Source organism: Centropristis striata, chromosome 19 (genome assembly GCF_030273125.1).
Source record: "Centropristis striata isolate RG_2023a ecotype Rhode Island chromosome 19, C.striata_1.0, whole genome shotgun sequence".
Classification (NCBI taxonomy): domain Eukaryota; kingdom Metazoa; phylum Chordata; class Actinopteri; order Perciformes; family Serranidae; genus Centropristis; species Centropristis striata.
Genome location: NC_081535.1, coordinates 2031439 through 2049430, shown reverse-complemented (window position 1 = coordinate 2049430; position 17992 = coordinate 2031439). Strand labels below are relative to the sequence as shown.

General features: G+C 35.5%; 1 protein-coding gene across 1 annotated transcript in view; it reads left to right on the top strand.

The window, feature by feature from the left end:
- si:ch211-196i2.1 (collagen alpha-1(I) chain) overlaps window positions 1-17992 on the top strand; it is a 57010-nt gene that overhangs the window by 10877 nt on the left and 28141 nt on the right. Inside the window, exons 9-23 of the mRNA XM_059358603.1 lie at window positions 496-540; window positions 634-687; window positions 783-827; window positions 1644-1697; window positions 3366-3371; window positions 3486-3539; window positions 3684-3791; window positions 4426-4479; window positions 5863-5916; window positions 6050-6094; window positions 11740-11859; window positions 13323-13376; window positions 15035-15088; window positions 15194-15247; window positions 16139-16192. Coding sequence (XP_059214586.1) covers window positions 496-540; window positions 634-687; window positions 783-827; window positions 1644-1697; window positions 3366-3371; window positions 3486-3539; window positions 3684-3791; window positions 4426-4479; window positions 5863-5916; window positions 6050-6094; window positions 11740-11859; window positions 13323-13376; window positions 15035-15088; window positions 15194-15247; window positions 16139-16192 — 855 coding nt within the window. The remainder of the gene's footprint in view (window positions 1-495; window positions 541-633; window positions 688-782; window positions 828-1643; window positions 1698-3365; window positions 3372-3485; window positions 3540-3683; window positions 3792-4425; window positions 4480-5862; window positions 5917-6049; window positions 6095-11739; window positions 11860-13322; window positions 13377-15034; window positions 15089-15193; window positions 15248-16138; window positions 16193-17992) is intronic.

The window sequence follows — 17992 nt, the reverse complement described above, 5'->3', positions numbered from 1 at the left end:
GATCTATCCAATCAGCAACCAGGCTTTTTTCAGGGGAGAAAAATGTCCCTGCTCTTCTACAGGGACGAAAAAAGTCCTGACAAAAGACCGCTAGGACGGCTCATATTCTAATTAGGGCCGTTTCGGCGAGTGAGACCCAAAATGAAAGATCATTTCCCTCAAATTTAGTGTTTTTATCTGGTTTTTAGACACACCTTTTTTGCAGTGTATTATCACAAATGCCAGGTCTTTCAATGTTTCTGAAAGTGAAAGCTAAAGTGTGTTTTCAGCCTCACTCATAAATTAACAGGGTTCCTCTTTAGGCCTCGTCCACCCAGTTTCATGAAAATTAAAAATTGGGCCAAAAGAAAAATAACACAAACAAACAGCAGTTGAAGCCTCCTTAGTGGAGGTAATAAAGCACATGTCATGTTATTGACTGTATACTTTGTGTCGTTGACATTAAACAGAGTTTCTGCAGGTTTCTCTCTGTTTAAATGGTTTATTGTGTTTCAGGGGGACCTGGGACCTGCTGGCAGTCTGGGTCCCAAAGGGCCACAGGTATATATATATTTATATATAGATTCTGCTGCAGGATTTTTTACTTGCTGGACATGTTTAGAGACATTGTTTGACACTGTTTCTCTTGAATAGGGGCCCCCGGGTTTAGAGGGACAGGTGGGACCTCCAGGACTCCGAGGACTCCAAGTGAGTTCACTTTAATGGGACGTTTGACTCTTTTTGTGTTGCTGCTGCGTTCAGTGAAGTGCAGGAGGTGAAAGTCACTGTGTTCATGTTAACAGGGACATCAGGGACCGGTCGGGGCCCCCGGACCTAAAGGAGACCCTGTAAGTTTATTCTTGTTTTGTTTCATAAACTCTTTAACCCTGTGGAGAGTCCAAAGCTCCAAATAATCAGACTTGTTGCCTCCATCCAGACTAGAAAACAAAGCATTGTGGAGCCCTACTGTAAATTTACATTTTATGTTGGACTGAAGGACTAAAAAAGACACTAAATGACCAGAAAAAGACACGGAATGACAAAAAAATGACAAAAAGACACAAAAGACACAAAATGACAAAAAAAGACACAAAATGAGAAGACAAAATAACCAAAGAAAAAAGACACAAAATGACAAAAAAAAAGACACAAAGAGAGTAAAAAAAAGACACAAAATGACAAAAAAAGACACAAAAAGAGTAAAAAAAGACACAAAAAACTCTGTTATTAATCATCTCAATCAATATTTGTTGCAGTGATTTTCTTTATCTCTCACACATCAGGTTCAATGAGGATAATTCACTTGTTTTTCATATCAAAAAATGCATGTTTAAACTTTTTTATGTACATTGGAAAGACAGAAGATATGTAAACTGAACCATTTTATATGTTGATTACTTATTTAGCCCAGCAGAAGAAGTTTCATCCTTTTGAAATGCAACATAAAAGGATGGTTAATTATTGATTATTGATTCTGACTGGAAACAGTCTGAGATCAGAGCAGGTTGTATCTGTTGTATCTTCTATAAATAGATAAATATTCAGTAATATAGAGTAATAAATCACCATGTGAAGCAGCTGATGTCAGTCTGACCACCTGACAACAGAACGTTCAGTTTATCTTGTTCCAGTTTTAACTTCTGTGTTGTTTGTGTTGGTATCAGGGGCCGGTGGGGCCCATGGGGGCCCGGGGGGACCCCGGCTTTGAGGGCCCGATGGTGAGTTCTCCAGAATAAAACTTCACACAAACTAAAGACTTCTCTTTTTAATTTAGCATTTACTTGAACCAATTTAAAATATGTTCATCTTAGTGTTACAACATCTTCTATTGTATTTATTTGCTATTTTTTATTATTTATTAGTCTATATATATATATATATATATATATATAATCATGCTCTACTTTTTAATTATTTATTTAATTTTTAAACTTTTTTATCAAGCTCTTTTACTTTTTATTTGTTATTACTATTTACTTTTGTTTTTATTTGTATTTATTTTTATCTGTGTAATTTTTATTATTTTCTTCTTTTTATCTGTCTTTTTTACTTTTTATTGTTATTACTATTTACTTTTGTTTTTCATTTTATTTTATCTTACCTTACTTTATTTTATTTTTTATTTTATATGTTTATTATTTTTTATTTTGTTTTCATTTTTTACCTAGGTTTATTACTTTTTATCATTATTATTATTATTATTATTATTATTATTATTATTATTATTATTATAACTTTTCCTTTATTTTATTTTATTTTATATTTATCTTATCTTACTTTATTTTTATGTATTTTATCTAATTAATTTCTAACCTGCATCCAGTGTTTCCTCAGTTTCTGCTTTGTTTATAAAGGGATGGAGGCTGTTTGCTTGTTTCTATGTTTTATTATTATAATATTATTATTATTATTATTTCCTCTTTTATGTGAAGCACTTTGTGTTACATTTCTCTTGTATGAAAAGTGTTCTACAGATAAAGTCTGATTGATTGATTGATTGATTGGCTGAAGGCTCACATATTGTCTGAAGAGACTACATTAGATGTAGATCAGATCTGCAGCCTCTCAGCTCCATCTAGTGGCTGAAGTGTGTCAGTGGATCAGAACCTGAAGCTGTTTTCATTCTTGTGATGCGAGATGAATGTCAGAATAATCTGATTCTCTTCTTCACTTCACTATTCTGTCTTACAAAGTCTAACTGCAGTAGCTACATTTTTGGTCAAAACTGAGTTAAAAAAAAAAGAACTCTTTGATGTCTGTTTAATCTGACAAAGTTTTAGATTTCAATTTTGCTTTTTTTCAGAGAAATAATGATATAAAAACCACACAATCCAACTCAAAACCAAGCAGTAATTACACTTACCACAGTCTGCTTTGGATATATATTTATATACTAATATAAACATAAAAATAATAAACATTACTTTATGATATTAAGTCTAAAATACACAAGTATCTTTGAATAGAGTTGTTAAACACTTCTAAATACATTTATAACAAAATCAATCTGAAAATGTTTATTCAGTGAAAACTAAATATAAAAGCTGAAAGAAGACAACAACATTATAGTTCCTGCTCTCTGTTTATTATCACTATTAGAACCTTTTACAGCAAAAATGTCAAATAAATCTTCATGATTTTTTTTTATAACATCAATACATGTAGAAATAATTGGCATATTACTAAACCTACCTATAACACATGTGGCTGGCCAGTTAAAAAACAGTTTTTCTCAGTTTAACCCTTTGTTAGTTACTGCAGTTAGACTTTTTTCCACATACGTATTGTGTATTAATTTAGCCATTTCATCTTTATTTGTATTTCTATTCAGAATAAATAGATGTGATCATTTCTTAATCCTCTGTCTCTGGTTTTCTCTCCTGTAGGGTCCTGTAGGGAGAGCCGGTCCCATGGGGTTTCTAGGACTAACAGTAGGTTCCTGTTCCTCATTTATAAAGTTATTTACTGCTGAATATTATTATCTTTGACGGGTTTCTTCTCCACAGGGTCCCAGAGGACCAGACGGGGACAAGGGGGACCCAGGACCTAAAGGGGACAAAGTAGGAGACAAGTCCTCTTAAATACAGTCACAGAGCTCATTAAAGGGACAGTTCAGCATTTTGGGAAATAGATTATATATTTTTCTGTGTGTTTCTGCTTCAGAAGGTCTCGTGACTAAATGTCCTTTGTGTTTTCTGTGTCAGGGTGTTGAGGGGCCAGCAGGTATCAGGGGCCCTCAGGGAGAGAGGGGCCCCTCCGGCTTCCAGGGGTTTGAAGGCCTGAAGGGCCAGCCAGGCCCTAAAGGCCCCGAGGTACCGCAGAGACTGTTCATCCTATGAAAGAGAAGAAAACTTGATGCGCTGTATATTCCTCTCTGTCTCATGTTAAATCTCTTCTTGGGTTTTTTATGATTATGATTTAATGTTTTTATGTGTATACATGCATGTTTTATTTTGTGCAGGCAGTACATTTTATTGTTATATTGTTTACTCCATCTCTTTTTATTGTGCTTTTATTGTGTTATCTATTTATTGTTGTGCAGCACTTTGGAAACCTTGTGTTTGCTAAAATTGTGCTCAATAAATAGATTTTGGATTAGATATATTAGACTTAACAATTACCAAAAGTACTAAAAATGCACCAAGTTTTTCCAAGTAAATAAGATTTGTCCTGAAATAATTCACAATATTTTGCATGCATATATATATATATATATATATATATATATATATAAACTAGTATGTATGATGGTGTTTCAGGTAAAATAACACTTTTAGTTTTTACAGGCATTAAGCAAAATAAACGTCACAGCCACATATTGTATAGAGTATTGTATAGTGTATTGTATAGTATTTCCAGTTTAATATTGTGTCCGTGCCCTTTCAGCTGACTGCTGAAGGTGAAAGAAGCAGATAAGCTTGACTGCTTTTATATTTCTTCATCCAGGGCACCAACGGAGAAACGGGACCTCAGGGGAAACAAGGCGGCCGGGGGTCAAAGGTCAGTGGAGGTTTGTTCGTCTGAAACACCAAGAAATGTCAGATTATGACTTCATGTGTTGATCCAAACGTCACATTTAACGGTGAAACACGAGAACCAGCAGCCTCCTGCAGCTCCAAATAACAGGCCAACACTGAGAAGAGAAAGAACAAGTTTAGACTGAAATAACATGAATTAACACGTTTCTGGTTCTAAACCTGGTCAGGAATATTTATCAATGTGTCGTCTGTGTTGAGGGATCATAAACATCTCTGACATATTTTATTTTAAAACAAGAAAAGTGAACTTAGTGGAGTCAGGATGTTAATAGAGTAGTGTTATAGCAGCTGAGCATCCAGAGTTTTTTTTAAGCTACATTAAATTAAATTAAATTAATAAGGGTGAACAATTTGGGGAAACATCTAATTGTGGTTTGACTTATATATATATATATATATATATATATATGATTCACAGCGCTGCAACTTAAGAAAACACATGCAAATACACAAAACACAACAAACTGAGAAAACATCTTCATCAACTTGACAACACAAGAGCAGCATTTAGAAAACAAAGACCACAACACAACAGAAGTGTTTCCAGAGGACACTTAAAAGTGATGCACACGTCTGGACACGCTTGATATTATTGCGCTATTTCAACATAATTATAATTTCAATTTATCAAGTTATAACGTCAAAACACCACGTTATTTTATGATAATGATATTTTCATGATAAACGTAGTATATAATGATAGCCTGCTAGCTTTAGCCTGCTAGCCTGTATAAATCACATTGCAGTTAAACAAATCAAATAAATGAATGATACACGTTTTAGTTGGTCTCTCTCAATAGCACCCAGTTGGTCTTGGTCTTGCTAGCCCGCTAACGTTAGCATGCTAAGTGATGCACACGTCTGGAAACACTTGTGATATTATTACGTCATTTCAATATAATGATAATCTCAATGTTATAGCATGAAATGATCATGTTATTTCATATTTAATGACATTTTCATGTTATAACGTGATATTTAGTGTTAGCCTGCTAGCCCGTATCAATCACATTGCAGTTACACAAATCAAATAAATGAATGATTAACATTTTAGTTGGTCTCTTTCAACAGTTGGTTTTGGTCTTGCTAGCCTGCTAACGCTAGCATGCTATCGATTATCTGCTAACGTTAGCATGCTATCAATCAGCCACTAACGTTAGCATGCTATGATCATCATTTTGTTGAAATAACATGATAATATGAAGTGTGTCCAGACGTGTGCGTCACTTTTAAGTGTCCTCTGGAAACACTTGTGTTGTGTTGTGGTCTTTGTTTTCTAAATGCTGCTCTTGTGTTGTTGTTGATGTTTGACTTGAGTTGACTAATATTCTGAACTTATTTAAAGGGAAACAGGGGACCAGATGGACGTAACGGCAAACCAGGACCCAGAGGGAACAAGGTAACAACACGATCCAAATAATAGAAGAATATAAACACAGTGTTCATTTTCCTTTAGATCTCTGTTGTATAAGTTGATTTATTTCCCTCCTTTTGACGTGGTAGTGATGTCATCTTGTGTCTTCTCGTCTCAGGGCCGGACGGGGAAGAAAGGCCACGCTGGACAACCAGGTCCATCGGTAAACTCACAACACATTCTCACAATGTCACAAAATAAATCACATGTAGTTTGTAGTTTGAATTGGATATCATTCAGAATGCAGTCTTTATTTAAACGCCCACATCTACGGAGCCAAAAAAAACCTATAAATGTACAGTCATGGAAAAATTATTACACCACCTTTGTTTTCTTCAGTTTCTTGTTCATTTTAATGTCTGGTACAACTAAAGGTTTATTAGTTTGGATAAATATAACGATAACAACAAGAATATCTGATAAGAGTTTAATTTAAGAGCTGATATCTAGACATTTAACATGGTTTTATTGATCATGATTTGGTTATTATCAAGAAGTTTCAATGATTGTAGATTTAAAAACGACTAAAAAAAGACACAAACTGACAAAAAAAAAGATGAAAAAATTATACAAATTTTTCGAAATAGTAACAAACATTCTATGTCTTTTTTTAATCATTTTTACATTAATTTGTTCCTATTTCGATAATTTGTTGTCATTTTTTGGTCATTTTTTCATCTATTTTTTTGGTCATTTTGTGTCTTTTTTGGTCATTTTGTTTGTTTGTTTTCGTAATTTAGTGTTTATTCTGTCATTTTGTGTCTTTGTTTGTAATTTTGTGTCTTTTCTTGGTCATTTTTGGTCATTTTGTGTCTTTTTTGCTAATTTTGTTTCTTTTTTTTGATCATTTTAACATCTATTTTTGGTCAATTTGTTCCTATTTCGATAATTTGGTGTCATTTTTTGGTCATATTTTCATCTATTTTTTGTCATTTTGTGTGTGTGTGTGTGTGTGTGTGTGTGTGTGTGTGTGTGTGTGTGTGTGTGTGTGTGTGTGTGTGTCTGTAGGGTTTGCCGGGGCCTCCAGGACCAGAGGGAGCAGAAGGAAAGCCTGGTACACAGGTTCCCATTCTCTATCATATTTCAATCCATCGCCTCTAAATGTTTTTATGTCTGTGTGTTCATTTCCTTCTCTTCACATCCTGTACCAGCTTTAAACCTTCTTCACTACAATATTACTATTCCCTGGAGAAAGAAAAAGCAGAAGAGTTTTTAAAATACTTCCTAATAGGACAATTGGTTTATGGATACACACATTTTTTTACAAGATAAAGTAAAGCTGCCAGCAGTGATGAACTGGCCCGAGCAGAGTGACCTGATGATTATTTGGTTCTTACCAAGATAAAAAAAACTTTAGATTTAGAAGTGTTAGATCATTTATCTGGTTTTAAGAGTTAATTTCTTATTTTAAGTGTTCAACATGCTTATTTCTAGATTTTATAAAAAACAGAAAAAGATAGTCAGAAAAACAGGAAAAAATTAATTCGAAAAACAGAAAAAAGAGTCAGAAAAACAGAAAAAAGTCAGAATAAAAAGAGCAAAAAAAGTTTTAAAAAAACTGAAAAAAGTCAGAAAAACAGTAAAAATATTACTTCGAAAAACAGAAAAAAGAGTCAGAAAAACAGAAAAAAGAGTCAAAAAAACAGGAAAAAAATTACTTCAAAAAACAGAAAAAATAGTCAGAAAAACAGAAAAAAGTCAGGATAAAAAGAGGGAAAAAAAGTTAAAAGAAACAGAAGAAAAGTCAGAAAAACTGGGGAAAAAATACTCAGAAAAACAGGAAAAAATTACTTGGAAAAACAAAAAAAATTGTCAGAAAAACTGAAAAAAAAATTCAGAAAAACAGGAAAGAAAATTACTTCGAAAAACAGAAAAAATCGTCAGAAAAACAATTTAGCTCTTCAACCAAATCATCTCCTGCTGTAGATGGAACATAAAAGATGTTTTCTCACTTCAGTAACACAGAGTGAAGTTATGAAGGTTAAACAAAGAGAATCACACACTTCACTTCTTTAAATTCTTCTCCCAGTACCAGAGTTTCTGTCTGTTTCTGTCTGTTTCTGACTGTTTCTGACAGACTGAAGCTGAGATGGAAATAACCTCAAACTGTCAAAAATGACTCTCAAATGAAGTCAGTTCCTCCAGTGTAGTAATAACTAATGTAACCAGCAGGAGGCAGTCTATGTTCAGTAGAGCAGCTCTGAGCTCTAGATCTCTTTCAGCTCTGCAGGAAGTTGTTGAGTTCATGTTTTATCTCATTTATTCATCACTGTTTGATCCATTATTCAATGATTACACTTACAGTAACTTGACTGTGTGTTAAATTAATATAATAAAGTGACACATTTAAAAGAGGTTCTCTCCTAATAATCAGTTACATAAACAGTTAGTTGATTCATTGAGTTGTAGATTGATAAATAGTTAATTGTTGTCATTTTGATACTTATTAACTTTTACTTATTAAACATTCTCTGGTTCTGTTTTCTCAAATGTGACGATTTGCTGCTTTTCTTTGTTTTATATCACTTTGTTGTTTGACCCATCAGCCTTTTTGAAATCACCTTGGCCTCTTGGGACTCGAGAAAAATGCTAAAAAAAAGATTAATGGATATTAAAAAGAATCAACTCTAAATAAAGTCAATAAGTCTCCACTACAGTTTCACTTGGATAAAGACATTGTAGTCCAGTTGTCAGCCCATAGAGCCTCACTGTGGACCCGGAAATGTTGAGTGCACCAAAGTTTTATGATATAAATATATAGTATGGGTTCCCAGCATGCAGAAACTGCTGGATGCTAATTTGCATATGTTCAAAGTCAAAGTCAAATTTATTTCTATAGCATTAACAGACGGCTGAGCCACCAAAGTGCTTCACATAAAAGTGCAAAAAGTGCAATAAAATACAGAATTGACAAAGGTAAAAAGAAACAAACAAAAAACTAAACAAACAAAATTGAATTTAAAATAAATTAAAAGAAGAAGGGATCATTTTAAAAGCACTGTGGGATTACTAGGGGACACTATTCACTAGCACTTGCCGGAGGAAAAAACTTTAATTTAACTTTAAGGCAAGAGAAAAGAGGCGGGTTTTTAAGTGAGATTTAAAAACATTTAGGGACTGCACTGCATGTTGGGCAATTTGTGTAATTGAGCGAATTAGCATAAATTAGCATAATCACCTATATTGATCATATTATAGGAGCTGCTTGGCTAAATGATACAATCTGTCCAGTCTGGAGAAGATGACGACAGGACAAATTATTGTGGAATTCAGAAATAACTTGAGGATCCAAATTATTCCTGACACATTTTTATCCTCCAAAAATCTGTCTAAATTGCCCCAAAAAACTCAGCAAAATCAGCTTAATGAGAGTAAAAATGTGATCAAACCAGGTTTAAACAGTGATTTTGAATCTTAAAAATGTCAGATATGGACTCAGCATCTCCAGTAACCCCTAAAAACATACTAACATTGTCCATTTTGGCCAAGCAGCTCCTATAATATGATCAATATATGTGATTATGCTAATTTATGCTAATTAGCATAATTACACAAATTGCCCAACATATGCAAATTAGCATCTGGCAGTTTCTACATGCTGGGAACCCATACTATATATTTCTATCATAAAACTTTCAAAATATCCGGGTCCATCTTTCTGTCAACTGGACTATTTATTGTGTTGGTTTTTGAAAAAAATGTGTAGAAAACTTTTGAAACTGACATTTTGGAAAATAGAATTTGTCATGTTTTCGCCGAAAGGTGACCTAAGAAGTTCACAAATACTCTCTTATCTGTCCAGGAAATATGAAGCTACAGCCAGGAGACAGTTAGTTCCTCCAACCACCGGACTAATAAACATAAATAAACATAAATAAACACACATTTACATTTAAAGTTGTAAAGAGTGTTGTCTGGTTGTGAGCGAGGGATTATAGCTGGATTATTTCTCGGCCAGAAGCAGAAACTGGAGTCTGGTCTTCACCCTAAAGGTTGTCAGATATAAAGTTAGAGTCCAGAATATAAAATGCCTGCAGATCTTTTTAACCTTTAGACAGAGCAGACTTTAGTGTTTATCCTCCGTAGTCAGCCGTCGCAGGCTAACACCTTCCTGCCCCGAGGCTGTTGGAGCTGCAGCATCAACGCTACACTGGGTTTTATTTATGAGAAGAGAGCAAAACAGCAGCATCATGACCTGATCACCTCTATCGCCTCGCAATGGATTTTTTTCTTTGTTATCATGTAGATCATACGTCTTATCAACAGGGGAAATTTCAGAGTAAGAATGAGTAAAAATGACACATAATGCTTAATTCCACCTTAGAAGTTGTACATTTGCATGTATATATACATTAAAAATGCACTATATCCTTGCTCTGACCCTTGACTATCGATCTAGAAACTTAATTTCCTCATCTTGATTGCCTACTTACAAAAAACTAGGGGGAAATGGTCCAATGACTGTGCAAGATGGGCAATTTGGCAGCCATTTTGATATGCAAATTAGAAGGTCAAAAACTCAAAATTTTGCTTGGGAACCATTTTTTTTTTGGATTCAGCACCCTTGAAATATGTAAAGTAGGCCGGTTCCCGACTTGTACCCATAAATGCTCCTCACTTCTTATAGAACACAAAACACAAGCAAACTGAGGAAACATCTTCATCAATCTGGCATTTAGAAAACGCTGCAAAGACCACAACACAACAGAAGTGTTTCCAGAGGACACTTAAAAGTGATGCACTTGTCTGGACACGCTTGATATTATCAAGTTATTTCAAGATAATGATCATTTCAATGTTATAACGTTATAACGATCGATAGCATGCTAACGTTAACAGCCGATTGCCAGCATGCTAACGTTAGTCGCAATTGATAGCATGCTAAAGTTAGCCACTATCGATAGCATTCATTTATTTGATTTTTTTGTTGATTTCTTTAACTGCAATGTGATTGATACGGGCTAGCAGGCTAACACTATATACTACGTTACATCATGAAAATATCATTTTCATGAAATAACGTGATATGTTGACATTATAACTTGATAAAGTGAAATTATCTTATCATATGCATGTGATATTATCACGTTATTTCAAGATAATTATAATTTCCATGTTATAGCGTTATAACAATTGATAGCATGCTAACGTTAACAGCCGATCAGCAGCATGCTAACATTAGCCGCGATCGATAGCATAGCAACATGAATCATTCATTTATTTGATTTGTTTCACTGCAATGTGATTGATACGGGCTAGCGGGCTAACGCTATATATCACGTTATATCATGAAAATATCATTATCATGAAATGATGTGATAATATCAAGCGTGTCCAGACGTGTGTATCAGTTTTAAGTGTCCTCTGGAAACATTTCTGTTGTGTTGTGGTCTTTGTTTTCTAAATGCTGCTCTTGTGTTGTCAGATGATGAAGATGTTTTCTCAGTTTGCTTGTGTTTTGTGTATTTGCATGTGTTTTTTCTTAAGTTGCATCACTGTGAGCCTTCAGGGACACCGTAGCCATGACTCGATATAATATTGCCACGCAAAATATCGCCATATCGTTTTTTTTTCCCTGACGTCTGGTAAACATCTTGTGGTTGTAGCATCATATTTACGGTAATAAGCAGATATATCAGAGTGGAATCGATCTTCTTAGTTATTTAAAGTTAAATGGCTTGATAAGATAAGAGATTCATGAGTTAATCATTTAATGAAATAAAGTGATGATATTGACTATGTGCACTCTGAATGACCTCTTAATGCTTCTGGGGAGAAATCTCATTGTTGGTGTTTTCTGTGTTTCAGGGTCCTTCGGGTGCAGCCGGCGGCGGCGGCAGTAAAGGATTGGCGGTAAGGAACCTCACGGTGACCTCAGCCTTCAGTCCTCCAGCTCGGCTTCTCGCCTCTTTGCCACAAAGCTGCAGGGTTCACAGAATAAAAACACATTGTAACAGTTTTACAAGACAGGCCGGATTAAATATGGAGGACTCTGGTGACTCATGAGCCGGCAAACACAACAAAACACTGACAGAAAGAAACAGTTTTACTAGTTTAACCAGACCTGCAGCCAGACACTTAAAGAGATCAGGTGTTCATAAATACATGTTTATATATCACACACATGCTTACACTGCAAAAAAGGTGTTTAAAAACCAGATAACACAGTAAATCTAAAGGTCTAAAACCAGATCAAACAGTAAATCTGAGGGAAATGATCTTGCTGCATGGACAGATAATTTACCTTGACAAGATTTATTAAATTTAGATTATTAAATCTAGAAATAAGCATGTTGAACACTTAAAATAAGAAATTAACTCTTAAAACAAGATGAATTATCTAACACTTCTAAATGTAAAGTTTTTTTTTTTTATCTTGGTAAGAAACAAATAATTGGTCATTTTGTGACCAAAAGAAGATGTAAAAAGACACAAAAGGACCAAAAAAAGACACAAAAAAGACGTAAAATGACCAAAAAAGAAACAAAAGTCGTAAAATGACCAAAAAAGACAAAAAAAACAGCAAAAAAGACACAAAAAGACAAGAAACACCAAAAGAATACACAAAAAGGCGCAAAATGACCAAAAAAGAAACAAAAGAGGTAAAATAACCAAAAAAGACAAAAAACCCACAAAAAAGACACAAAAGATGTAAAATAACCAACAAAAGACACAAAAAGACAAAAACACCAAAAAAGACACACAAAAAAGATACAAAAGATGAAAAATGACCAAAAAAGAAACAAAAGACGTAAAATAACCAAAAAAGGCATAAAAAAGACAAAAAAAGACACAAAAACACAAAAAAAAAACACAAAGAAAGACACAAAGTGTTTTTTATCTTGTTTTTAGACACCATTTTTGCAGTGCAGGAAAGGACCATCTATTGCCCCCAAGCCCGAGCTAACTGTTGCTAAGCTAAAATGCCATTTTATGCTGAAATTAATGATTGAACCTGGCTGAAACCATGACAAACATCTTCAGACAAAAGTCTTGCGGTGACCAGAGGAAACGACTTTATTACCACTTAAAAACTGCAGAATTTCAGCTGCTGGGTAATAAGTTTGGTTTTACAAAATGGACTTAGAGAGTTAAATTAAACTCCTAATCACCGATACATTATATATATAATGACACGAACGAATTAAATGACCAAGAAGCAATTAAACAGCAGATTAAGCAACAGTCAGGAAAATTCTGACTCGACGTATTTAAACTAATAATTTAGCAGCTCAGTGCTCGTTTGTTAATTACTAGAAATAAATGAGTTTGTTCCACATTTGCACTTTTCTATTATTGGTCAGCTTTGCAACTCATGATGTTTTCTCTCATTCTTCTAAGTTTTCACTTCTTTTCTTCCAACTCTTTGATTACTTTTTCTACTTTTTCAGGGTTTTCAAGGATTGGCCGGGGAGAGAGGAGCCGACGGCCCACCAGGATCTCTGGTACGCTATAAATATATATATATATATATATATATATATATATATATATATATATATATATATATATATATATCTGTATTCTACCTCTGTGTCTGTGGGAAGACACTAACTATTGTGTGAAACTGAGTTTTCCAGAGACAGGCAGGAAGTTTTTGTGGAAATGAAGAGATCCACTGAAGCATATGGCTCGAGAGAGAGAGAGAGAGCAGATGGGTTGATTGTAAATCTATTTCCTGTGAAAAAGCCAACAGCCAACAGGGTTTTGCTCAAAGTTTGTTCAAACTTCTGTGAAACTAAAACTGGGCAGAAACGTGACGCTCATACAAACCAACCAATCTAACCTCCAGTCTGGCAGCCCTCCTGATTTTAAGGGATGTGTTAAATATAGATGAGTCAGCATTTCATTCATTAGTGAGACAAAAACAACTAAATAAGGGCTACATTAAACGTTTATTCATTTATTTAAATAGAAAATCACTATAGAAAAGTTTAAAAATAAAGGCCATATCACAAGAATAAGGACATGTAACATCCCTCCTGCAGTATACACAGGTAACCTCACGTAGCGGTAACCTCACCTAGTGGTAATCTCACCTAGCGGTAACCTCACCTAGCGGTAATCTCACCTAGCGGTAACCTCACGTAGCGGTAACCTCACCTAGCGGTAATCTCACCTAGCGGTAACCTCACGTAGCGGTAACCTCACCTAGCGGTAATCTCACCTAGCGGTAACCTCACCTAGCGGTAACCTCACCTAGCGGTTAACTTACCTAGCTTTAACCTCACCTAGCGGTAATCTCACCTAGCAGTAACCTCGCCTAGCGGTAACCTCACCTAGCGGTAACCTCACCCAGCGGTAACCTCGCCTAGCGGTAACCTCGCCTAGCGGTAACCTCGCCTAGTGGTAACCTCACCTAGCATGAACCTCGCCTAGTGGTAACCTCACCTAGCGGTAACCTCGCCTAGCGGTAACCTCGCCTAGTGGTAACCTCACCTAGCGGTAACCTCGCCTAGTGGTAACCTCACCTAGCATGAACCTCGCCTAGTGGTAACCTCACCTAGTGTCAACCTCACCTAGCGGTAACCTCACCTAGCGGTAACCTCGCCTAGCGGTAACCTCACCTAGCAGTAACCACGCCTAGCGGTAACCTCACCTAGCGGTAACCTCACCTAGCGGTTACCTCGCCTAGCGCTAACCTCACCTAGCGGTAACCTCACCTAGCTGTAACCTCACCTAGCGGTAACCTCACCTAGCGGTAACCTCACCTAGCGGTAACCTCACCCAGCGGTAACCTCACCTAGCGGTAACCTCACCCAGCGGTAACCTCGCATAGCGGTAACCTCACCTAGCGGTAACCTCGCATAGCGGTAACCTCCCCTAGTGGTAACCTCACCTAGTGGTAACCTCACCTAGCGGTAGCCTCACCTAGCGGTAACCTCACCTAGTGGTAACCTCACCTAGCGGTAACCTCACCTAACAACAGAAACACAGAGCTAATGGAAAAATGGCAACGCGTCAGGGAGACGAAAATGCTGAATATCTCAAAAAGAAAAAGAGAGGGTCGCCAAAGTTTACAATGGTAAAAACGTGGTTCCCTCATGTAAAAGGTTGGGAACCAGTGAAACAGATGGTATTGATCAGGTGTTTTATGTGACAGGGGCCAGCAGGGAAACCAGGACCTCCAGGACCACCAGGACCCCCCGGAGACAAGGTGAGCCTTGACCTGCATCACATCAACACACTCAGGAATCTGTCTGTTTATATTACCAACATGTTATTATTGTTATTTAGATGTGTCTCTCTGTGTTTCTGTCAGGGTTTCACAGGGAAGCCGGGCGTGGAGGGACCTCAGGGCCCAGTAGGCATGTATGTAAGTGATTGACTTTTTTAAATAATCTTGTGTCTTTTTTTAGTAATTTTGTGTGGTTTATTTGGTAATTTTGTGTCTTTTTTAGTAATTTTGTGTCTTTTTAGTAATTTTGCGGTTTGTTTTTGGTCATTTTGTCTTTTTTTTGGAATTTTGTGTCTTTTTTGGTAATTATGTCTTTTTAAAATAATTTTGTGTCTTTTTTAGTAATTTTGTGTCTATTTTTGGTAATTTAGTATCTTTTTTTGGAATTTTGTGGGGGGTTTTTGGTCATCTTGTGTCTTTTTTGGTCACTTTGTGTCTTTTTTGGTCACTTTGTGTCTTTTTTGGTCTTTTTGTGTCTTTTTTTTTGTAATTTTGTGTCTTTTTTTGGGTAATTTCGTGTCATATTGTGTCTTTTTTTGTGATTTTGTTGTTTTTTCTGGGCGTTTTGTGTCTTCTTTTGTAATTTTGTGGGGTTTTTTGGTCATTTTGTGTCTTTTTTTGGTCTTTTTGTGTCTTTTTTTGGTCATTTTGATACTGCCTCCAGCAGCCCCCAGGTAATTTGAGTTTGAGACCCCTGCTCCATTCAAGTACATGATTTCATAAAAGCACACCACAGTACAAATCAAGTTTACAACTGTAGGTCTAAGAGCTGCCTTATCCAGAGAATAAAACCCTCAGCAAAGGAACAAAACAGGAGTAAACAGCTCCCACATTCTGCTCTTATTTATTGCGTTATTACAGGTTATTACAGGTTATTAGGAAAATCACCATGTACCCTACACATTGCACATTAAATCAGCCTTCCTGAGCCTTATATTACTACCTACAGTCTGTACAGATTCTATCAATATCCAGGTATGTTCCAGATATGTTTGAATGAAATTCTTCCACCTGTTCCTTCCCCATCAGGGTCTCCAGGGGAACCTGGGCATGCGTGGGCCGACGGGGTTCTCAGGAGAACGGGTACGTTCTTTCTTTTTCCCCTTTTTTTCTATTTCAAATGTCAAAGGCAGCTGGTAAAAGTGATCTTTGTTGACTGGAGAAAGGAACAGGAGGAGAGGCTGAAACATGTGCAGCGGAGTGAAAAGATCGTTTAGAAGGAAAGTTAATCACAAGAAGGAAATTAATATTCAGACGTTTTCTGACATTTTTGACATTATAGGTCAGTGAAGACTATTTAGAAATACCTTGAAATCCTTTTAGTGAGCAGAAACCTCACAACTAAACCAGATCAAACAGTAAATCTGAGGGAAATGATCTTGCTGCATGGACAGATAATTTACCTTGACAAGATTTATTAGATTAGGATTATTAAATCTAGAAATAAGCATGTTGAACACTTAAAATAAGAAATTAACTCTTAAAACAAGATAAATGATCTAACACTTCTAAATCTTTTTTGTTGTGTTTTTTTTGTCTTCTTTGTTTTTTTATCTTTATTTTCTTATCTTCTATTTATCTAATTTTAAGAGTTCATTTCTTATTTTTTATTTTAAATTTTTTCAGTTTTTCTGACAATTTTTTTCTGTGTTTCTGACTAATTTTTTTCTCTTTTTTTTTGACTATTTTTTCTGTTTTTTCTGACTATTTTTTTTGTTTCTGACTGTTTTTTTTTTCTGTTTTTCTGACTATTTTTTTCTGTTTTTTATTAAATTTAGAAATATGGTCACTCTGCTCGGGCCAGTTCATCACTGCTGGCAGCTTTAATTTATCTATCAGGCACAGATGCCTACAGACATAAAAGGTCAGATAGTGGAGACAGTGGACAAGTACAAATACCTTGGCACCATTATTGACAACAAGCTCACATTTGAGGCAAATTGTGAAGCTGTCTTTAAAAAGGCCAACCAGCGCCTGTACTTTATGAGGAAACTGTCCTATCTACACATAGACCGAACCCTACTGACTCTTTTTTACCGTGCTTTTATTGAATCTATTTTATCCTTTTGCTTGGTGTGCTGGTTTAGCAATCTGTCTCTTAAAAATAAAAACTCCCTCAAACAAATAGTCAGGTGGTCTAGCAGGCTGATTGGTGAGACGCAACTTAACCCTGAAGCTCTCTACACTAGGCAGTTGCAGAGGATAGCTGGTTCCATTCTGCGAGATGGCTCCCACCCACTACACAAACTATTTCAGCTTCTCCCATCTGGCCGCAGATACAAATTGCCTACATGTAAAACGAAGCGATTTAGAGAAAGCTTTGTTCCCTCTGCCATCAGGGAAGTAAATAAAACATACCATTTACTAAGGCCATGACAGTTGCTTTTTAATTATCCATCCTTACCATCATAAAATTTTTATCTACTTATTTATTCGATTTACTTTTTATCTATGGCATTCAATGGGATGCAGTGGTGCACTTCTTTGAGTTTTTATTTTTTTTTATTTTTTATTTTCTTAATGGTTACTGTGTCTTTCATCTGTCTGTTGTGTTCTTAATGTCTGTATGCTGTGTGTTTTGTGCTGAGACATCTCACTCGACTGCACACCAAATCTACCTCTTGGTATAAATAAAGTATCAAATCAAAATCAAAAATCTGGTTTTGAGAGTTAATTTCTTATTTTAAGTGTTCAACATGCTTTTTTCTAGATTTAATAATCTTAATTTAATAAATCTTGTCAAGGTAAATTATCTGTCCATGCAGCAAGATCATTTCCCTCAGATTTACTGTTTGATCTGGTTTTAGTCCTTTAGATTTACTGTTTGATCTGGTTTTAGACCTTTAGATTTACTGTTTGATCTGGTTTTAGACCTTTAGATTT